This window comes from Ixodes scapularis, unplaced genomic scaffold (genome assembly GCF_016920785.2).
Source record: "Ixodes scapularis isolate PalLabHiFi unplaced genomic scaffold, ASM1692078v2 PGA_scaffold1__304_contigs__length_218370807, whole genome shotgun sequence".
NCBI classification, from domain to species: Eukaryota; Metazoa; Arthropoda; class Arachnida; order Ixodida; family Ixodidae; genus Ixodes; species Ixodes scapularis.
Genome location: NW_024609846.1, coordinates 209,796,065 through 209,819,837, shown reverse-complemented (window position 1 = coordinate 209,819,837; position 23,773 = coordinate 209,796,065). Strand labels below are relative to the sequence as shown.

Sequence of the window (23,773 nt, the reverse complement as noted above, 5' to 3'; positions counted from 1 at the left end):
AAAGAGACTAGTATCATCAGCATACATGACTAAGTTTGGAGAAACTGAGATGTTTACAATGTCGTCTAAATAGATTATAAAAAGCAGAGGTCCTAATACTGATCCCTGAGGGACCCCATATTTAACAGTCTTAAGATCAGAATGGATGTCATTGATTTGTACGAACTGCTCGCGATTTTGTAGGAAACTCTTTATTAAATCCAATGCTTTACCCCTAATGCCATAGCGGGGAAGTTTTTGTAGTAGGATGTCATGATTGATGCTGTCGAATGCTTTTCGAAAATCCAAGTATATGCCAAGAGTAAGAAGTTTATTTTCAATGTTATTTAAAATTTTATCTTTTATATGCAACAAGGCATCTTCTGTTGATTTACCCTTTTGAAATCCGAACTGAGCTGTGGATAGAACTGAGAATTTTATTAAGAAAGCTTGAATTCGACTGTTTATTAATTTTTCAAAAACCTTCGATAGTACGGGGAGCACCGAGATTGGACGGTAATTACTGATATCCTTTTTATCGCCATTTTTATAAATGATAGTTACTCTCGCAGTTTTTAAGGCATGTGGGAAACTACCGGTTTCAAATATAAGATTCATGATATGTTGCAAGGGCTCACTTATAATGTTAGACACGTATTTGATCGGTTCGGCTTTTATGTTATCATCCCCGCAAGCGCTTTTATTTTTTAGTGATTTCATAACAGCCTCAACCTCAAAAGAAGTGACAGGATTCAGCATAATAGTATGTTCTAGGTGGGCTCGTGAAAAAAAGCTCGATGACGTGGTATTCGAGCGATTGTATGCACCAACGTTTATAAAATAATCATTGACCGCATCTGCCATGTCACGTCCACTGAAAACGTCTGACCCAATCTGCAGTTCATTAAGGGGCGTATGGTTAGAATTGGGCTTGATGATAGAGTTCAAAGCGTTCCAGGTACGCTTAGGATCATAGTGAATGTTATTAAACTTGCTTACGTGGTAATGTGATTTAGCTTTTTTTATGTCACGGTTCAGTGCATTTCGAAATTGCTTATATTCTAGTAGTACGCAGTTATCCCTACATTTTTGGAATTTTTCGAACAGTCTGTTTTTCTTGTTGATACGTTGTAACAATTCTCTTGATATCCATGGTTTTCGACACTTATATCGCCGTGTTCTAAATTTTTGTAGAGGAAACGCTGCGTCATAGCACTTCTTAAGAGCTGTCAAGAAAGCGGAATAGGATTCATCAACATCGCGACTAGTCATCACACTGTCCCAGTTAGTATCAGACACCATTTTGTGAAAGGCCTCTAGACTATGTTGATTGATCTTTTGAAAAAATTTAGTTCCTGGTTGAGGCAAATTATGAATATTTTTAAATCGTGATAGAAAGCAAAATAAGGGAAAATGATCGCTCATGTCGGCAAGGAATACTCCAGGCACAGCGTGCGATTGGTTAATATTTGTGATGCAAACATCAATAAGCGTGCTGCTCTGTAACGTTACTCTTGTTGGGACACTTATCAAGTTCTTGCACCCATAGGACCCTATTATATTGTTAAGTTGACGTTGATTGCTAGTGTCAGAGAGTAAATCAATATTGAGGTCTCCCATTATTATTATTTTGGTGTTTTGATGCAAAAGATATGATAGCATGCTTTCAAGATTGGAACAGAATTTCGCGAACTTTCCGGTGGGGGGGCGATATACCACTACGAAGCATGTGTCACGGTGTTGCGCAGCAAGACACTCAATATCAGCAGTAGATACAGAGCATTTATCAATTTCGGTCATTTGTAGCGCTGACTTGTGATAGATAGCAACACCGCCACCGGGCTTGTTATCTCGATCGATATGTAGGCATGTATAGCTGGGGAATTGCACTGGTAATGCTTTCGCTGAGTACCATGTTTCTGTAAACATTAGTACATCGAACTGAATTTTGAGGGACGTCAAAAATATCTCGATATCGTCTTTTTTATTTTGCAAGCTTCTTGCATTCATATGAAAAGTGGAAATGCCAATTTTATCAACAATGTCAAGTTTGTTAAATGTGTCTGTGTTGTAATAGCCACAGGGCTCTTCTGGTTCAGGAAAGTTGAATTCTACGTCTGCCATGGCGTCCTAAGTAATTTTTGCAATGTCTGATACAGTTTTTATATCTATAATCCTAGAGTTTTCTGCTTTTCTAGCATGCACCTTTCCATTCCTTGTCCATACAAATTTCCAGTTTTTATTCTTTTTTGCCTTGATCGCTTCACTCAAGAGCATCTTGTTCAGCATAGTGAGATGTTCATTTACAAATATTGGAGACGGTTGACCGGGAATATTGATCATCGTGGATGTTAACCGTTTCTTTTTAGCAGCATAGAATACTGCGTCTCTTTTTTGGCGTGTGGTAAACTGCACTACGATATGTTGCTGGCCGGGTTTTTTTGTGGGCACCCTGTGACAGGTGTCCACGTCTGGCAGATCTAGAGGGACTGACAGTGCTTCAGACACCCGTTTCACCACATCACGAACATGTTCGTTTGGGCTGAGAGGAATACCTTTTATTTCCAAGTTCTTTAGTCTGCTGTACTGCTCCAGCTCAGCAATTCGGTCCATCGATTCCTCTAGGTTGCTCCTCAGTTCCTTGTTCTCGCTGAGTAATTGCTGATTTGCGGTATTTAGCTGGCCTAACTGTGCCTTGATTCTTTTTAGCTCTCCGATGGCCACCTTAAACTCATCAACTGATTTGGAGCAAAAATCGGTGCTCTCCTTTAGGTCGGCGATTTCCGATTTTAGTTCCTTCTTCAGCTCATCTATGGCAGATAAGACTGTGCGCGTATCCATTTTTAAATTTTCCTTTAGGAACAAGCGTGAGTTAAGAACAACAAAGATGCATAGACATAAAATCAAGAATAAACAAAAGTAAAACAGTTTGCTGTAGTTGTGCAGTCCAGCGGTTACATAAAGATAAGCATACTCGCGCCTCTTCGGGTCAACATACCTGACGGCAAAAGACATAACTGGATATAAAAATTGTTACCTTTCAATGTTACGTTCTTGTGACAACCATGTAAATGCGACGACGCGAAAGAATAACCGATGCTGAACCTTAAGCTGTTACTATGTCCCAAAGAATGTCTTCATTCTTTGGGACAGAATACAGATGCCAATATGAAGACGTTAAGAAACAAGGGCAAAAGTTAATAAATTAAAACATCTGTATTTTTTTGTCCCCAACAAGATTAATATTTGCACTGAGCAATATATCACTTTTTTATCAACCTGACCCGATCGGCAAGAATTAACCATCAATCAATGCCCCCACGGCTTTGAGGGTAGTTAAAATACAGTTACGGCGAACTCGCTTAAGCCGAACTCTCGGATATGCCAAACAAAGTAAGAACATTTGGTTGGTTTACCATAGACGCAACGCAAAAAAAAATTGTTTAACACGAACCACTTTGCGCGCGCATTTTTGTTAACTCAAGCTTCCATAGGTCCCTTTTGCGATGATAATGCACCGACGGCGGCGCCACCGTGGTGTTCGGGAAGGGGGGAGGAGGAGGGCGCCGGAGTGGCGGGGAAGACACGGGTGGTCGGGCCGGACAGGAGCAGCAGACACAAACACTCATGCACCGCGCGAGCGCGAGCGTACTTGAATACGAATTACGGTGTAAACAAAACTAAACTCCTCTGTCGGTTTCGATTGACGAATCTATGTGCGCAACGGCAACGAAGACTCGCCTGCTGGCTCGGCAGTTTGTCCGTTTCACTAGTCTGGTTTTGATTGACATCAGCTCTACGCTCGGCCATCGGCGCTGGATTGAATCAAAATTTAAAAAAACGGATGTGCAAGTCTCAGGTGGAAATATTTGAGGAGGTGAAAGCCGCAAAGCTGTCGAAGACGGCGATTGCTCGTAAGTTTGGCATCGCCAAAAGTATGTTATCAGGCATAGTGAAAGATGGAAAGAAGATATTAGATGCCTACAACGATGGTGACTTTGCACCAAAGCGAAAGAGAATGTGCAGAGCCGCACATGTAAACCTGGAAGCAGTTCTCATCTGATGGATTCGGCGAGCACGGAGCGACAACTTGCATGTGAACAGAACCGTCTCACGCGCCAAAGCAGAGGAAATTTTACAGTGCTTGAACATATATTTCCATGTAGCGACGGCTGGCTTGATCGCTTTCGAAAGCGACACGGACAAGTGTTTCGCTCTATCTTCGGAGAGGCCGCAGCCATTGACAAAGTGGCTTGTGACGACTGGAGGCTAATGAAGATGATGCACTTGCTAGAAGGGTATGAGTCAGATGACATCTACAATGTTGACAAAACTGCACTGTACTACCAGCTTCATCCAGAGAAAACACTGTGCTGGTGACGTGTGCACAGGAGGCAGGCACAGCGAGCTGCAAATTACCATGCTTGCTGGTGCTAATATGAGCGGGACAGACAAGCTCCGACTTCTAGTAATTGGCAGGGACAAGTCTCCACGCTGCTTCAAGGACGTGAAAACTTTGCCGGTGAGCTATACGGCCAACTCCAAGTCGTGAATGACCCAAGCACTTTTTGAGCAGTGGCTGTGCGAGGTGGATCGCTACTTCGTAAAAGAAAAGAGGAAGGTCCTCTTCCTTGTCGATAACTGTCCCGGGCACAGGAAGGTCAGAGGACTTCTGGCTATCCGGCTCGAGTCCTTGCCTTCAAACACAACTGCAAAACTGCAGCCCATTAACCAAGGGGTAATCAGTTCTCTGAAGAGGTACTACTGACGATCGCTGCTTTAATGAATGCTTCTGTGCATGGAAAATGGCAAAGAGTACTCGGTGAATCTCTTGAGTGCCCTCCATCTTCTGTCTGATGCTTGGGATCAGGTCACTGAAGCTACGATTACAAGCTGATTCCGCCATGCTGGATTTATAAGGCGGAGCTGCTCACTAGAAGCTTCATGTAAAGGTGAGGACTTGTCGGAGTACACTGACCCAGAGGATGCCAGCTTGGCATCTTTATCGAACTGTAGCAGTGTTTTGTTGGACATAGTGGCATACATTGCTGTTGATGACCCTGTGGCTACTTGCAGAGCAGACAGTCTTGAAACTTTGATAGAGAAAGTGCCAAGGATGGCGAAGACAACTGCGAAGATGTGGCCCCGGAAGCACCACAGGTGACATTTGATGCAGCAGATGCTGCTGTAAGTATGCTACTGCAGTTCTTCCTGGAACAAAAAGGTCCTGAAAGTTTTCTCACAAACATTGGCCACATGACGTCTTTCATTGCAAGACACCGATTTGCACAGAGGAGGGGGCAGTCTAAAATCACCAAATGGATCGGTTCCCCCCCCAGTGGTGTGTGGAACATTATTTTTTTAATGCGAAAGCATTAACTGTCTCATGAAGGGAGCTGACTTCATCAGCTTTGAAACTACGCCAAACAGCACCTTAATGAAACCACGCACAAAGCTAGCCAACGGCACCTTTTACACTTCAGTCCCATTGGCTGGCGAGTGCATTCTGTGTTTATTGGTCAATAGCAATTGAGACATGCCAAGCATGATAATTAGGGCACTTCTGTTGATATGAACATCTGGTAAGTCAAACAAATTTTCAGGGTCCCTTCGTGTTCGTCTTAAAGGAGTCTACTGTAAATAAATAAATAAAATAAATAAAATACCAGATGAGTTCAGCAATGCAGAATTAGGTAAAAAAAACATTTTCAGACATTCACTTTTCCCTCGGGCAATTCATGATTGGAAGCGAATGTCATAAAACTGCCACTCTTTCATCACTCACAAGCTTTGATAGCAAACTTCATCAGGTATATGTTTATATCGCATTTTGGGTGTTTATTTATTGTGCATCTCTTACGAAGACTTCCACTTCCGCGAAGGCTCTCAACTGAGAGCCTCAATATTGATTAAATAAATAAATGAATAAAAAAAAAAGTGAAAGCCGTTTACAACTCCCTGTAACACCGAATTAGAGCGCAGCTCTTGAGGAGGAGGAGGGAAGGGTACTGGGGGGGTGAAGTGACCTGGGGGGGGGTCATGTGACCTTGGGGGGTCACGTGACGATGCCGATGATGTCATCAGTGACGTCACTGATGAGGTCATCAGTGACGATGACGATGCGAACTCCGATGACGTCATCAGCGATGATGACGATGACGATGCGGATGTCGGTGACGTCATCAGTGACGTCACTGATGACGTCATCCGTGATGATGACAATGACGATGCAGATGCCGGTGACGTCATCAGTGACGTCACTGATGACGTCATCAGTGATGATGACGATGACGATGTGGATGCCGGTGAGGTCATCAGTGACGTCATCAGTGATGATGACGATGACGATGCCGGTGACGTCATCACTGACGATGACGTCATCGGGGAGGTCACATGACCTCGGCGGGGGGGGGGTCACGTGACCCTGGGGGTGGTCTCGTGACCTCGGGGGGGGGGGGGGGGGGGGGGGGGGGTGTCACGTGACTTCAGGGGGGGGGGGGTCACGTGACCTTGAGGGTCACATGACTTTGGGTGTCACGTGACCTCTGGGGGTCACGTGACCTTGGGGTGACCTTGGTTACGCCGACGCCGCTCAAGCCGGGAACGGGCCTCTAAGAGCTGCGCTCTAATATGGTTAGTAGGTGCCAGCCATATAACAAATCCTGCGTTAAAAAAACCACCGTGCTCAGCAGTGGATTAGTACTGGCAGGCAACGAAGTGGGACAGCCCCTAACATGGCCGTAGAAGCACACTGCTCTTTTGCACCAACCCTCGTCCAAGCCCCGTTCCGCTCACCCCTGTGGGAGGCCTCCTGCTCGGCCCCGGCCAGGGTGCCCCACCAGTTGAAGTCCCGCCAGTCGAGCAGGAGCTGGGGGAAGTCGCGCAGCTGGCAGGTGACCGCTTTGATACTGCCATTCACCTTCCGGCACCACAACGTGGAGAACTCCAGCCCTTCCTCTGGGTACGGACTGGAAAACAGTGAAACACGGCGTTCGTTCCTGGCAGGGCTCAACACAACGTGTTTATTTGTCACCATTTCTCCACCCTGCTTGGTCGCACCTCAAACACAAAATCTGTAAAGGCTCAACGAAGAAAACAACGGAGCAGCAAAAGAACATAGAACATGCACTTATCTCAGCTGAATTTCTTCAACCTTACCGATAGAAAGGGGGCCATAGCATGACTAGTGTCTGCCGTAATCCCGTAAATGTTTCCTCCCCCGAGAGATTGCCCATCCCTTTTTTCTGGCTAAATATCCGTAACATAAAGATTCCGAAACATCGCCCACCTCCGATTCCCGTCGGAAATTACGTGACGTCTGACAAAAATCGTATCAACCGCGCGATCTGCGGTACCAATACGTGTGACAAGTCAGTTCGTAGTGGGTTTTCACGCCTTTGTCCGCGATCTGCGCACGCAATGTTGGTTCCTGTGACATGCGAGTTCCTAGTGAGTTCTCACGTTTTTTGTCACCGATCTGCACATGCAAATATCGGTTCCCATGGCACGCAAGTTTGTACGTAGTCACTTTGTGCATGTTTATCACACTGCGAAACACAAATCTGCTGCATTTGCAGACTGTGGTATCCTTTCCAATGACATAGGAGTTCCTAGCAAATTCCCGCACGTTTCTCGCATTGTGAAACGCGAATTTGCTGTGTCCGCGATTTGCGGTATCAGTTCCCGTGTCATGTGGTTTGTAGCAGGTACCCGTGTGTTTATCATTATTTGTTTATAAGGTTTTGCTATCATCCCCAAAAATAGCCCCCCTCACGTTTTTCATTTTTTATCTCTTCATTTTGGGTGGGTGCCTTTAAAGAATTTTACGATATGTTAATAACCTTTGCAATATTTTTATAAGATAAAATAAAAATAAACTTATGTACTAAATGCCGAACAGCCTATTGAATTTCTGGGGTTTGCGTTTTCAACTGACTTATGAAATTAATAATTGGCACAAGCATATTGGCATTTCTTGAGCAAATATCCAAAACATCTAATCATATGGCACTACCTAGTGGCACTGCTAACCACTTGTAGTACATACTGAGAAATTGAAACATGCTATATATGCAGTTCTACTACACACCTTACTAGATGTACACAAGAAACGATTTTCGAAAATCCCGAAGGGCTCAGGTGAAGCGAATTATGGGAATACCCTGTACGCTCCCCCTTGCACCTGCAGCATCTACTGTGACCACATTACAATAAAGACAGCAAAAGAGAGGGGGCAGTGCAGTTGCTCGTCTGGCCTCACCCGCTCACCTGCGTTTTCTCCCTCACCTCCTTTGTCTGCTACAACCAGTTCTATACAGGCAGTTGCTGGCATTCTTTTCAGCATCACGGTGAATTCTTTGCACTTTGCGAAAAAGCCTCTTGCACTTAAACTTGAAGGCAAGTCAATACTCTTGCTCTGCTAAACTCGTTCCAATTTTGAAAGCCACAGGGAACCAGTTTCTGTTCCTAGTCCCCTTTTTCCTTTGCAAGACTCTCCGCATGCTTCCTCAAGCTCCATGCACTCCCCACCACCCCCTAAAGGTGCCTCGTCCGTTCTAGTCTCACCCCGTGTTCAAATGCACGCATATGGTTAACACAGTGCGGCGGTGAAGTGGGCAGTGCTGCACGTCACTGATTGAGTACTGGTGAACAACTTCAATTTCCGTGTCACAAATTTGACAGTCAACAGCAGCCCTTGACTATGTTTTTTTTGGTTTGGGAAAAATGAGCTTTATCATTAAGGAAACTGATGCTCATACAAGTCTGAGAAAAATTACAATGCAGACAGTCAAGAGACCTATCTATATGGTTCAACTAGTATGGTGCCTGAAACGCATGTTTGACGGGTGCGATTACTGCGCTATTGTGCCCACACAGAGAAAGGGGTAGCGAAGCAGCAGCAAACTGCGCCACAGGAGCCGGTGTGTCACGATGTCAAATGTCACAACATCGGCGGTTGGTTGTATAAATGCCGACAAAAAAATGACCGCATCTCCACGTGGTGAATGATGTTGATTGGGGCGAAGCTCTGATGATGCTTGTCTGCGTAGACGCTGAGCCGCAGCATGCCGAGCCTTTCGTTCGTTTTCATCCATGTCAGAAAGAGAATGAGTGGTATGAAATGTGGTTATATACGCATTTCAGCATCTGACCGCAGGGCCCTCTTGTCCATAAACGTTGAGCCAATGCATGCAAAGTTTAACGCGATTATATACGCATTTGGCCGCAGCGCCCTCTCCTGTATAGACTTTGAGCGGCTACATGCAATGTTTCATCCATGACATCCCCAGCTCTTGAGTTACTACCACATCTCAGAGCCGCCTACTCGTCCCGCAGTCGTGGTCGAGTGGTCAAGGCGATGGACTAGAAATCCATTAGGGTCTCCCCACACATGTTCAAATCCTGTCGACTGCGCAAACATTTTTTTTTTTCATCATTTTTTTTGCTCTACACGAGCACTTAGCACGTGAGCTCACGAGCACGAGCACAAGCACCAGCAAGATCGATGCGAGCACGGACACCAGACGGGCAAGTCTAGACCCTAAGGAGCTTCGCCCCTAAAATGGGAGCGGACAGAAGGATTGCTGTCGATGTGGCGTCCCGTCTCGTGTCTGCTTTGGTCTCCATCGACTGTCTGGTTTCAGAGCGACGTTTATCAGAACAGGTGTCTGCGGCATCAACCTCCACTGCTGCGTCTCCACCGAGATCACAAGAGGCGACAACACGACACATTTGTGAGACCACTTTCGAGAACATGGTAAACATGCAAGTTGAGAAATGTTCCGGGTGTTATACCGTAAAATCCATTAAATTGCCCAAGAGATTGTCTATCCCAATTTCCTGGCCAATTATCCACAGGCGAAACTTTCCGAAACAACTCTGCCTCCGATTCCTAACGGATGAACCGCTCGATTTGCGGTATTGATACGTGTGAGAAGCGAGCTCGGAGTAGGTTCCCGCACGTTTATTGCACGACCCGAGTTTGCCGTGTCTGCAATCTGCGCATGTGGTGCCAGTTACCGTGACATGTAAAACCGTAGAGGGTTCCTGCATAGTTATTGCACTGTAAAACGCGAATCTGCTGCGTCCGCGATCTGCAGTAACAGCTCCCGTGACACAGGGGCTTGTAGCAAGCCCCTGCGTGTTTATCACACGGAACCCAAACCTGCGGTGGCTTTTTCTGGGCCGATACCGCAGTTCGGCCCAGGAACAGATCTGCGGTATCGGTTCCTGGGCCGTGTGGTTGATGGCGGATGCTGTAGCATTTATCCATCATTTTGGTTTTATAAACTTTTGCTGTCTTATTTTAAAACACCGCCCACCCGATAATTTTTGCCATTTATCATTTCAAAATGGGTGGGCGTTCATACAGGATTTTGTGGTAGGTCACACAAATCCTGCCTGTGTGATGATAACAGAAACAAGATTTTTCAATCTTCAGACAGTTCATTAGCGCTACAGCTTATCCACTTCAGTTTCTCTAGCAGCCAGCAGCAGGCAACAGAGGGCAGACAAATGATATGCAAAAAGCCTTGACCTCTCGGGATCCAGGTGCTGAATGAGTTCGACGACCCTCTGAGTGCCGTGGTAGGAAGGGTCGGCCAGGGCCAGCAGCTCGAACTGCTCAAAGTGCCAGCGCACCAGACGACTGCGCAGGGGGGCCCCCGAGTAGAGCTGCTTTGACCGCTGGATGTAGATGTCCGCATTCTTCTTGGTCAGCGTGGCGTACAGCTCGTTCACCTTCGAAGCTGCGGGAAGTGGCAGCAGTTTTCACTTTAACTGCACCCCAACAGTGTTTGCTCATTTCTACTTTGTGGGCAACCTGAGGATCCAAAGCGTTGGACCAAGTTGCCCGCATGCTAAATTGTACATGAGAATTTTACATTGCGAGGAAGCCAAATGCAATCGGCCATGCGTGCCGCACTCCACCGCTGATAAAAGGCCGTCGCAGCGTATGCGCGGGGCTTTTTGGGTCATGGTGCATGGTGATAAGAGTCAACAAATGACTATGTGTTGACGAACTGGTACGTTGTGTCATTCTCTGAGACGGGTAGCAGCAAGAAAAATCCTACAGATGGAGCTCACTGGCCCCTTTGTGGTGAAAAATGCTCATGGACGATTTAGCATGCGGGCAGCATGATCCAACGCTTTGGATCCCCAGGTTGCCCACACAGGGGTGAAACAGATGAAACAGGTTTTGGAGAAATTGTTGGAGCAGAAAAATCTGAATTTTGGAGCAGCTTGGGAGAACTAAATTCTCGTTTTGGAGCAGCAGTTTACGCACCTTGGAGCAACTTCAGAGCAGAAAAGTCTACAGTTTGAAGCAGATTAGGAGCAGAAGATGTTAGAGCAGCTTATCAGCAATTTAAATCATAAAAAATCTTATTTAAATCACATAAACCAGATTTTTCTTTTTTAATCGTTACTTTTTTCCATCCTGGTTCCAGTATCATCAGCGTCGATACGCACCGAGACAAAATAGGAAATAACAAAAGAACGGAAAAGGCAAACCCGAGTCCATTGCGCATAGATGAGAACAAGAAACACAGGCTTGCTGCAAAGTCAGGTGCGCAGCGGTACCTCAAGCTTATACGAACTGGTGCCAAAGCGCATGTAGTGCGAACCTTTTATAGCGGTGATTCGAGAGTATGAACAAGGAAGCATGGTTTACTACAACCAGACATCAATCGGACGCTCGTAGAAACCACGTGCAGATAGGAAAAACTCCCCACATAAGTGAGTCCCAAGGTAAATTGGTAGGAAAGCTATGAGCAGCACATGCACGCTAAATATGGGCGTGTGACCGATTCATTCGATTGTTCACAGACTAGAAGCACGTGTGGGATAACCGAAAGTACTCCCGGCGCCGTCCATTTTGACGAGAAGATTACGGACACGAATGTACAATTACACAATGGAGGTGCTCAATAGCACTTCTAAGAAAAGGTCTATCCCCAAAACGCAAGAAATACTTGCTCATCTTGATAGCCTGAGCGTCGTACCTCTTGCGGCCAGACAGCGAGACCTCGTGACAGCACACCGGTAGCATGCAGTCACAAATGACAGCGGAAATTACAGTGATGTTCCATACCAAGTCCAAGAATTCCCTTTCTTAGGTTCAAAAATTTTTGAGGTACTTTTTCCCCGCAAAATTTTGAAATATCCCTGCATATTTCCCTGCATTTGATGCCTTTATTTTCGCATCAGCTGATTTCTGTGGCCATGCAGGCCACTATGCACGCATTTTACCACAAAAGCTCCGTGAAATTGCATGTTTAAAGAGAAGAAAATGTTACTGCCCTACCGAGAATCCCAGTACAACTTTTCGCTATGTGGGTTACGGAACTGGGATTTCAGGTTTCCAGTAACAATTCCAGTTAGATTTCTAGTTTTATGAGTGAAAATTTATACTGGCTTCTTGGTAAGGTGGTCAGTTTATACTTCTATTAACTAAATAATATACCATTTAGCAGTGTTTGCTAACGTACATCTAAAAAGTACTCGGTGTAAAGTACAAAGCAAATGAGAGGTTACATACTTCAAGTAAAGTAGTAAGTATATTGGGTGCAATTTACTTCAGGTAAAGTACTATAAATATCATGTACTTCAAAAGTAAATTACAAGTACTTTTTAACATAATCTTTCATGGGGGTAATCGAGGGTGCATCAGTTATTTTCCAAAATAAAGTAGCCACGGAGTACTCATCTCACTTATAAGGCACTTATCTGCATCGGTCTTATAGCCGCCATTACTTCACTCAAAGAAATTACCCATTGACATCTTGAAAAACAATAACGTGTTTTTACATAACAATACACTTTTCTTTTTCTCAAATTTGGAGAATGTATTGAAGTCGAAAGTTGCACTTTTGCTCAAAAAGTACCAGAAAAAATTACTTCAAATAATGTACAAGTACATACGCGGAGAATGCACCTCAAGTTAAGTAGAAGTTTCCTCAACCTACTTCAAAATGAGTCGTTCAGACACCTTTTTCCTGCACCACAACTTTCTTTCTCTTCTTAAAACTTTTGGACCACTTGACTGTTTAGTGTGTTTAGCTCCCTCTAAAGCTTCTCTCGGATTCCCTCAATAATCCTTCAAATTCCCTGCAAACGTGTTAAAATTCCCATTTCCCTTTTCACCAAAATTGAGACCGGAAATTCAATGAAAAAGGGAAAATTCCCTGCATGGAACATCACTGGCAGAAAATAGTAGGAAAATCGGGAAACAACCACGTAGCATAGGTAAAGAAGGGTACTACAGCTGAAATCTTCGAATCCGGCGGTTGTTTGCGCCGCCCTGTACCCGTGCCGTGTACTTTACTACAATGAGATTGAATGTTGCCAACCAAGCTTTCGTTTCCCGCTAAATCTAGCATCGCCGCAAACATTTTTTTTGTTGTTGTTTTTGAGCTACTTTGGCGCAGTGTGGCGCAATTTCAACCGATTTCGCGTTTTTGGCGCAACAAGGCGCAGAAAAATGGGTTTGTATCAAAATGACGCAATTGGCGCAGATGTCACTCCCCTGCCCACAACATCCAGACCAGACCAGAAGCAAGCAAACCGGTTTAGAGACAAATTCGTGAGCAGAGTGTAAGAACAATGTCAGAAGAGTCGGATTCTATTAAGGTGGCGATGAGGTAGAAATGAACTGACTGAAAATGGCTAATTGGGCTAGTGTAAGGTAGAAAAATTGAGCTGCTGCCATTTGACCACGCCTTGTTCCAGAATGCCAGGAGTAGAGAAGTTAGAGCCGCTCAATTCTGGAATGAGCCGGGAAGCGTACAGGGAGCAGGTGGAGCAGTGCTTCATTGACAATGACACCAAGAAGAAAAAGTGTCTTACTATAACTTGTTGTGGCTCTGCAACGTATATGCTGCTCCCGGAATACAACGAAATTTCGGCGCTCAGTTTTTGGTCTATATGTGTTTAAAAAAGCAGCATCACATCGAACATTCCAATATCTTGTTAAAAAAGTCACGAAAAGGAATTTTAAAACGAATTAAACGATTAGCAAAGAGCACCTGGTGGATGTCGCTAACGCCTCGCTTGTAATGCGCATCTAGGAACCTTGACAGCTAGTGACGGGGGTTGTCTCGCCTCCGGCCACGACGAGAGAAGAGGGGCAGGAGGAACTCCCCTCTTCCCGAGAATGCCTTTTGTGTGTCGCAGAAGTCGCTATTGTCCCCCTACAAGATTACAGAAGATTAACCTGTCACTCAAAATTTGTACAAAAGCAGCCGCTTCGGTGGCTGGAACGACTAGGCCATCCTCTCGACGTCAGCCTCGCCGTAGCTTTGCTCGTCCTGAGACGACCTACGTCACGATTGCATTGGATGTCATGTGGTCTCCGCTGGGCCTTCTCCGACCGCTTGCCAGAGTGGGCCGTTTATAACGAAAAATACAGCCACCAGGCTCAAAATACAAACGTGCGATTGTCATTTACGGATATTGTGGATCGTATTCAACCTATTTTTGAACACGACGGGAATATTTCAAATTTTGTTGAAGTATCCCTTTAAATGAGAGATAGTGACTGCACTCTATGAAGTGCGAGATAATCCTGCTTGCACACTGAATGTTACTGTTAATGCTACCTTCAACTTGAGCACAGGCATGAAATGCTCCAAATAAGAAATCCGGGCGATGTTTGAAAACACAAATGCTTAGAAAGCACCACTGTAGTCGAAGTAAACAAACACGACGACACAGGCGTTTCTGCCGTCTTGAGAGTGCCGCCACAACATCGCCGCACGAGTAGGTGGATCTTCCCTTCTAGTATGTGCTGGGTTATTATAGTGACACACAACGAAAATTCACAGTCAAGGATAGTGCTTTTACACGGAACGATGAGCTTCTACCATGTTGTCTACGTCGACGATCAGAACCGACGCCATGTATGCGGATAGAAGCAGCCGGCCGGCCGGCCCGCGACCGGCATGCAACGCGCGCGAACACTTCTCCTCGATCTGCGATTGGTCTGTCGTTGCGGTTGTTTCCAACGTTCCCAACGCAGCGGAGGGACGCACGCACGTCAACGACACGTGCGTGCGTCCCTCCGTCACTATGGCAACTGAAGCCTCTCTCTTCGCTTCTCCCCGCTTCTTCGAGCAACCTCCTTGTCCCGCGAGTGCCGCTTGCGGCTCGCGCCGTTATCTAGTGTCGCACAGGGAAGCGTGCTCTCTGCGTCGGTCAGTCGGCGCGGTCGCCGGGCTGTTCCGAAAACCGCACTATAACCGGTATTTCCCTTCGCGCGCCTGCATTTTAAGCGGTATGTAATTACATGGAGTTCTATGGGAGGCGAACCGGTGGTTTAAAAAAGCCGCGTTATACCCGGTCCTGCACTATAAGCGGTTACATTGTAAGTGGTCTATACTGTACTTTGTTATGTTAAAAGAGGATTATAAACTGCATCATTCCTCTAAAATCAGTCACTGTTGTACTGATGGCACAATTGCTGCTGCTCAGATTTCCACGAAAACTAGGTAAACTGAGAACATTTTTTATGAAATCTCTTTCTGTTTGTAAACTGGCTCTTCTCACTTGCACAGAATGTGAAGCTCTCTATAGAAATCAATTTGAAAGGAACTTGGGATATATCGAGCATTTTGAAATGAATGGCAGAAATCAGGGACTTTAAACAGCAAGCAGCCGCTGCTTGATTGGTTAATTTGGTCCTAATATCTTAAAATTAAGTTCATTTGCAAAAGCTAGGCAATAAAACATTATTTTGCTCAAGACAATGGAAACGAGAGGAAGCTTGTTGATACAGACATAACTCCCTAATATGGACTTCATTAATATGAACACCTTGTTATACACAGATAAAATTGTCAAGGATCGCCCGGCGCACAATTCCCAGAGCTGCAACGGTCTCTACAGGAGTGTGTGAAAACATGTCAGCAAAGCCACCAAGGATAATTCATTTGTTCGCGCTTGTCGATGCGGATGTCCCCATTGTCCTTATTTGATGACTTTGTGTGCGGCCAGGGTAAACACGAAGCGACGTCAGAAAGGCACTTCGGGAAACGCCGATGACTGCGGAGGCACAAAACATCTTACGGCTGCTTCAAACCTAAGTGGAGTGCAGCAGCGATGACAGTGTTTTTGCAATGCCTGGAGCAGTTCGAGCAGAACTGATGCCCGGATCGAATTATCGGCAAACTCCCCCTCAATATATTTTTTACTCGGTAAAGCTGCCGCTTGTCGTTTATAACGAAGGTTTGTTAGATTAAATATACGGTCAGAGTGTTCCTCAGCGTTCCCATCCATCTGGAAGGCTGCTGGTGCTATTTTTTCAGCTCTACTGCTTTTATTGAATTACTGCTTATATAAAAAATTTTTGCTGTCCCATTAACTTCGTTATAACGAGGGATTCCTGGAATTGGAATACTAGACGACACTCAACTGCTTACCTGGAAGCATGAGATGAGTCTTTCGGAAGGTTTCAATCTTCTCATCGAGCATCTTTTTTCTCTTGAGGCTCTCGTGGTACTCATCCTCTAGCAGCTGCACAAAGAAATAAGATTTTTAATGCATAAGGGTCAAATAGTTAAAACACTCAAAAGCAAAAACGAAAAGCAAAAACTTTACCTCATAGTTGTTCCTCAGTTTGACTTCGAAGGGATCATCTCCAAGTTCCACAGTCAAATTCTTAAAAAAGAAAAAAAGATTACAAATTTTTAGGTTTCTGGAAGTGTAGTCAAATATGTAGTGCCAGGTAAATGATTGAAATTAGGTGCATATAATTCCGAAATTCCATAAGAATTAAGAGCCATTTCAAGTGCAGCCACATCACCAGAAACACATCTCACATCCTTTGGACCAACGCCACCTACCTAATTGATTCGTCAAGCAAGCATTCCCTATAATCTAAGAAGGTGAAAGGGAAAGCTACACAGGTGAGTAAAGCATTAAATTGCACGGCCACAAGAGCTTCATAAACAAAGCGAAAAATTCCTGTAAGTTTTGGATGGCACCTTGTTTGACACATTTTCGTTCCAGAAAGTCTTTTCTCAAGCATTTCCATACTTGATGGGGAAAAAAAAAAAGATGAACTAGCCTTATGCTGTGACCTAATTCTAACAGGTGCAGAAGCATACATATAACATACATAAAAATCTGTTTAACAAGCTTGTCTTCACCATCGAGGGTATTGCAGAGTGAGTGCAAATGAGCAGTCCTTCCTCATGCACAACCCGTTGGCAAATGGGTCCCAATTTTACCAACCTTGGCTTTGATGGAGAAATCGGACGGGAGAGGAGAATCTTCGGTGAAGGGCTTCTTGGCTCTCTTGTGAACTAACTTGATCCATTTCACAATGTTGACGGCCTTGAAGAAAAACACAGAGTAAGGTTGAGCAGTGCCTTTCCTCCAACCAAACTTGGCGGTCTCGATAGGGTATCAGTGTCTAAGAAAAGAATACCTCTTCACTGAAGACCTCCGCAAAGTTGTACTGGTATGGAAACACCACTTGCATTTCGTCAATGACAAGGGTCCTACAAGGAGACAGGAGAAAAACATTATAACCAGCAGAATTGCTAAAAGCAACGTTCCATCCCCCTCTACTGGGATGTGGCTCGCACAAAGCGGTTCAATTGTAATTCTATACTATGTATGTTGTGCTTACTACACCAGCACCAGTTGTTGAAAAATAAAACAAAGAAGTAGGTTTTGTCTTATGCTTCAACTCTTAAAATGTCCATGAGACACTGAATACTTCCACTCCATGGCTACACACTACACTAGAGGCTACACACCACCTTTTGCACCACTAATTTGTTAAAAAAAAATTGTTGTGCAATTGATGAAGCTAGGCATACTTTCTCTCTAGTGCTCTAAGGGGAAAATGAAGTGAATTTACAGTTTGCAGTTGACAATGGTATACTTCCAAAGCTGCCAATACAGTGATGAATTCAAAATAGGTTTTACAGTGTCGGAAACCAATGAAACAGCACCAATAAAGAATAGTATCGATGGCGACCCCATCACGCAATGGAAAGTGAACAAAAGCTGCCGCAGCAACACAGTCGAAGTGTGAAGATGAAGGAAAGGGTGGCTCAGATGGACGTACAGTCACAATGGAGGCACGTGCCAACTCATGTTCTTGACTACTGGAGAATGTTTAGAACAATCAGTCAACTATGCCATCAGATTTGGGTGATTGTTGTAGAATTATGCGAAAAGGGATGAAGGTGAGGATTACACAAACATTTTGTTTCTCCTAATAGTTTTTTTTTCCTCTTTGAAGACATTTTTCTTTACAAAAAAGTGCTAAAAAAAAGATATTGGTGTTTTTATAGTTCTTACAATTGTAAAACATTAAAAAGGTTGAACTTGTCTTTAGTGTTTTAGGCAGAGCAAGTGTGCACCAAAATCAAGATGAAGCTGTTTAAGTCTGAGGTGGGTGCTTGTTTAAAAGGCTGCATCTATGCACGCTTCCTCCACTTTAACATTTCAAAAATACAAGTGAAGCAAAGCTCATACATGAGTGCCCACTCTACATTTGACGACAGCCGAAAACTAGCCTGGTTGAAGACATCTGTTCATAAAGAACTCTACAATTCTATCCAAGCATGCCAGCATGCCTCGGACAACTTGGGAACAACTGCATGACATAGATCATGTCTCTACTATGCAATGAATACTGCAAAAGGACATTAAGGAACTGTGAACTTGCAAACAATCAGACAAACGAAAACTAGAACCCCTTCTACGAGTAAAAGTACAATAGATTCCCTCAACAATTTGAATCTGTTCAACAAGATGAACTGCTTCAGTTTTAGAAGAATAAACCAAAGTAACACTTGCCACAGCTTGTTATGCTGCTGGGAAAGTCCCTTGGTTGCATTCCGATTAATAGACGACTTCTCACCGGATGGAATGGCCATGTACTGTACTTGCTGTTGGGTAAAAGCATACAATTCTAACTAGAAGCAGTTCTGACATGCACAGGTTCAGGAACACGACATAAAGGGCAAGCAGGGCAATGCTCTATACCCCACAGCAACTTATAAAGGGTGCTGACCATATACGACTTTAGGAATTACCCCTAAACTTTTTGGGCTTTTAGTCAAGACATCTGGCTAAAAAATGGCCCAAAATCTGGGCGGTTATAAAACGATTCTCTCAAAAACTTGTGGGCATCAAGGTTCACTAAACTTCCTTAATGACTGAAGGTTTTCTAGATGGACAGTCACCCTGTGCCTATTCTGGCAGGAATAGGCCAGGATAGGCATAGCCTATTCTATATCTATTCTATAGTACACAACGCTAGCCTACTTGAGAAACAGTCAAGGGTAGCATGTGCTTTATATTACGCATGCTAGGAGGGAAGTGTTCTTAAGTAACACTCACCTGGAATGTAAACACTGGATGCTCGTCAAAGTACACTATGAGGTTTTCTGTGTGAACAGACTTTTGTGAAGGCTTCACTTTAATGTGCAGGTCCAAAGTTACAAACTGGATTCTGAAATACAATGTGAGGTTTGATAGAACATAATCTGTCAGGCAAGATATTGTACAACATCCAAGCTATGCCTTAGCCCTCTATGGTCATATGACATTCCATGCCTGACAATCAATTAGAAGCTGAGTGATTGGCTGATCAAGGCCACACCACTGCACAAAGCTGGGCAACCCCATGTGCACAATGACCACAAAAACTTAAAATTGTCTTTTTCAATCATCTCATTTCAAAAGCCTACTTTCTGTTCACAAGGCTGTTTTGGCTAGTAGCTTCCCATGGTAAATTTAGTTTCACATCAATTATTGTGATCAAATTTGTCATTTCCTACCCTAGAACCTCATTGATACATTCTCGGTCAACACATTTTCCCAGCAGTCACATTCAGGAATGCTGGTCCTATTGAGCATTAATAGAAATATATGTATATTAGTTTCCTATTTGATAAACTTGCCTTCCCGGCTGTTACATTAAAAAACTAAATTCAATGCGGTCAGAGTGATGCATTTGGCTGCGCATGCCTTTTTCGTTTATCTTTGCTCCTCTTTTTTTCATCTTTTTGCCTATGTGCATCATGCTTCTTGTGTTTTTCTTCCCTTCTGGGCAGAAACTTCAACCAGGCTCCAAAGAAATTGAGGCTTTCTATTTCTTTTACCTGCATGCACACTCCTGCCGTGTACGGTGGCCAATGACCCTCATTCCCCCCATTTAATTTCACATGGAGTTCAAAGCTCACTATCATGCTCAACTTCATGAAAGGAGAAGGGTGTTGTGTGCCTTTCTGTGCACCCTACTTTGTTCCTTGCCCACCGGAGCTATGTTCTTGTGTGTACATCAAGCGGCATTTCAAGAGGGAAAATGCCTAAAGAAACTTGCACTTCATTCATGCAACTGTGACTGAGACAGAAAGAGTGTAAGAGGACACACTACCCACCTGTGGCTGTGTGACAACACAAACTCGAAGGTATTGACACCCTGGAAGCAAATGTTGAGGGCCCGGACTTTAGAGCCCTCCTTGCTCTTGGGCGACTCTTCCGTGACAGAACCTGCCCAAAAAACGAGACATGGTCATCCAAACGTCAAATTTGTGGTGTGCACGTTTAGATGGCAAAAAGCTAAGGGGAGGGGAGGCTGACATAGAGCTTCAGCTTGTCTCAGCATTATCTCAATTTTATTTTAAGAAAACAGACTCAAATTTTTCAGATTCTTTTGTATGTGTTTTCAGAGAAAGAAAACGCACATTCCACGTGGAATGTACATTTTCATTCTCCTTGTCTATCAGTAAAAATACATAGTTGCGAGTCAGCGCTCTGTCCTGTCCGGTTTGTCGCTTCCTTTTGTATCTTTTTGCGCCGTTTTGTCGCATTATTTTTCAATAGTAGTTTCGAATAATTCACTATTCAATATTCGCTTTGAGATCAGCTGTGACATTCACATTTTTCTAACTGTTGATTGCGGCAGGTTAGCCCCGTTGAACAAAAAATAATATGTGTCATCTATTTTATGCGAAGGAACAAGTTTCTGTAGGTTTCTGTTTGTTTTGAGATCTAAAGTGATGATGCAAGCAAAGCCTGCATTAAATAGTGAATAGTCACAGTTCGCTTCATTTTTAAACGTCTTCTAGAGCTCATCCGAGCACGCTACTTGGAGGACAGTGTCTCCAAGAACTTTTGAATATTTAGACAGCAAAATCACACTACTGTCGAGACCGGTTATAACGAAGTCAATGGGATTTGGAAATCACTTTGCTATATCCGCTATTTCATTATAACCAGTCTCGACAGTATCACTTTTTTGGTTCATTTTACCTACCATTGATTCCCCTTAAGGCACTAAAATGTGTTTTGAGATTGCCCCTTTATTCCAACTCAATCCATGTGTCCTAAGCATTTTAGAAAACCCAAATTAAAATCATACATGACCTTTTTTTCTACTGAAAATGCATGCAAACATAGCAAAATGCTCCTTTACTAAGATTTATCACAGAACAAGGGACATGTTGCTAGCATTCTGATAGAATTCTTAGCATTTTTAATAGCATTTTTTTTATAAGATATATAATAACATGTACAGGGTTGAGAGCACAAATCCAGACTTTTTCCAGATTTCGTTTGGCAACAATGCAGTCAAACCTTGTTATATTGAACAGTGCGAGGACTGTGAAATAATTCGATATAACCAAAATTCTATATACCATATTTACTCGCATATTGAAGAAACTTTTTTTCCCAAAAAATTTACACATTTCGTGGGATAAAATTTTTGCATTTAAACAGTTTGCGCAAATGTCACTTTAGGTGTAAATATGTTACAGCAAGGTCCTGTGGCATGTCTCCGCTGATGGAGGCACACTCACGGCTGGTCGGGGTAACCATGCTTTATAAATTGCTGACCTTTTTAGGGCGCTTTCGGCGTGCCTTTTACTGAAGGAAAAGTGCCCTACGAAGCTCACTCAGCACGGAGAGCAATGCAACTGTTCTTAGGCCTAACCACTTCAACGATTTTACTGTCCGAAAGCAGATCACAGACGACGATGTGTTTGTTGACATCAATGCATCTGATACGCAAAGAATGTCCAGGGCTGGGCAATTCCTCGACCCAAGCTTCGTCAAGTGCGCACACCGCTTCGTTTCACGGTTGATCTCTTCCGCAACTATGCACTTGCAGCCATTACGAAAGTGGCTTGGCTTGGCTTGAATTGGCCTGACCGCTTGGCGGCAAAAAGAGATGGCTTGGTGGGCTTGGTGGTTAGCTAAGTTGAATGTAATTCAAGACTCTCGGATCCGAAAATTAGAGGTGCGTTCATTATGCGAGGGAAAAAAAGAAAGTAGAAATACTGGTACGCGTACGCGAGTAAATACGGTGCAAATACGGTACAAATTCACATCAAAAACGCGTCAAAGTGCAGCACGATTTATTGAGTAAAAAGCTAGTGGCAAAAATGACTGCTCATGGGAAGCGTTAATATGCAAGTTGTCTCTCCCCCATCATTGCATCTTCGTGTGTGTGTCTTGTCCTGTCTCTGTATAATTGTTGAATATTCAAGCTGTTTCATCACCACCATTGACCATGTACCAACAACTCAATTCAGACCAATAATTGCTTCGTAGCTTGGTGCAAATGTGAATGTGTGCACACTGTGTACGTGTGGCGCGGGTTTACCTGCTTGCTAGGACGACCACTAGGACAACCTCAAGGATGACCTCTAGGAGAACCTCAAGGACGACATCTACGACATCCTAGAGGACGATGTCTAGGACGACCTCAGGGACAACCTCTAGGAAAACAATGTCTGCATACGCGCAGCACCTGCCTATGCGGATGTCATGCGCATGTGGACTGTTTGCATATGCGTGGCACATACGTGTACCACACATATGCACGGCGCATTCGAGGCCAGATCCCGTATCACAAAAAACGGGTGAATTTAGCTAAAGAATGCCATTACATTAAAAAGATCCCGTATGATTGTACTACTGAATTTGTAAGATGCTTAGGGTGCATATCTTGAGTTAGCAGCATAAAAAGATGTTCTCAAAAACCCTTTAAGGCCCCTTACAACGGTGTTCGATGCCTCCCTGTAGAGGGACAGTGTGGCCAGTTTCCCTCACTCACGTTTCAAGGACGTCCTCAGGGACTCCAGGTCCTGTGCAAGGGTGAGCGCAGACATGTGCAGGGTCGTGCTCCAGCTGAGTGTGGCCTCTTCGTGCAGCTGTAGGTGCACCTCCTTAAAGATTGCAAGCATTGCTCACAGTTAAAGCCAGGTTGAGGCTCACCCAAACCAAAGCCAAAAAGAAGCAGGTGTTGCCTTAACGTTGGTCCTTGTCCAAAGATAAAAAGCAGGCAATCAGAAAGCAGCATGTACAGCGTGAATCCACGCTAACTCGAAATTAATTTTCAAAATTTTATAAGTTCAGGGCTGCTTACAGCATTGATCTGATTGATGCGAGTCATTTTGGAGCATCTTTTGGAGGAACCAAAAGTCAATATCGGAGCAGCAAAAAACATTTGGAGCATAAGCACACATTTCATTTTCCTTCATACCAGTGCAAAAAACATGTTCAAGTTCATGTGTTGGCCTGTCCAATTGAAAGACAGTGTCTATTTTGTTTTCCTACTTATGTGCAATCTTTTGTTAGCATCAATTGCATGGAGGTTCGATTTCCTCGAACACGGAACAAGCTGCTTAGTTATGTGAAGAGGTACCCAACATGCTGAGAAGAGGCTGATAAATGAGGGACAGGATGAACTGCAGTGCACAGTTATTTCGAGTAAAAAATTAGGGGTACAGCAAATAATATATTAATGTTAGAATAGAATATTACAAAG

At 44.0% G+C, this 23,773-nt stretch overlaps 1 protein-coding gene across 1 annotated transcript in view; it reads right to left on the bottom strand.

Annotated features, from left to right (window-relative positions):
- Nucleotides 1–23,773, bottom strand: part of LOC8039476 (protein KIAA0100) — a 113,959-nt gene that overhangs the window by 64,023 nt on the left and 26,163 nt on the right. Inside the window, exons 18-27 of the mRNA XM_029994568.4 lie at nucleotides 23,060–23,171; nucleotides 20,379–20,490; nucleotides 19,336–19,447; nucleotides 18,790–18,881; nucleotides 17,405–17,477; nucleotides 17,209–17,310; nucleotides 16,573–16,632; nucleotides 16,395–16,488; nucleotides 10,517–10,727; nucleotides 6,775–6,947 (exon numbers count right to left, since the gene is read on the bottom strand). Of these exons, the coding sequence (XP_029850428.2) occupies nucleotides 6,775–6,947; nucleotides 10,517–10,727; nucleotides 16,395–16,488; nucleotides 16,573–16,632; nucleotides 17,209–17,310; nucleotides 17,405–17,477; nucleotides 18,790–18,881; nucleotides 19,336–19,447; nucleotides 20,379–20,490; nucleotides 23,060–23,171 (1,141 nt within the window). The remainder of the gene's footprint in view (nucleotides 1–6,774; nucleotides 6,948–10,516; nucleotides 10,728–16,394; nucleotides 16,489–16,572; nucleotides 16,633–17,208; nucleotides 17,311–17,404; nucleotides 17,478–18,789; nucleotides 18,882–19,335; nucleotides 19,448–20,378; nucleotides 20,491–23,059; nucleotides 23,172–23,773) is intronic.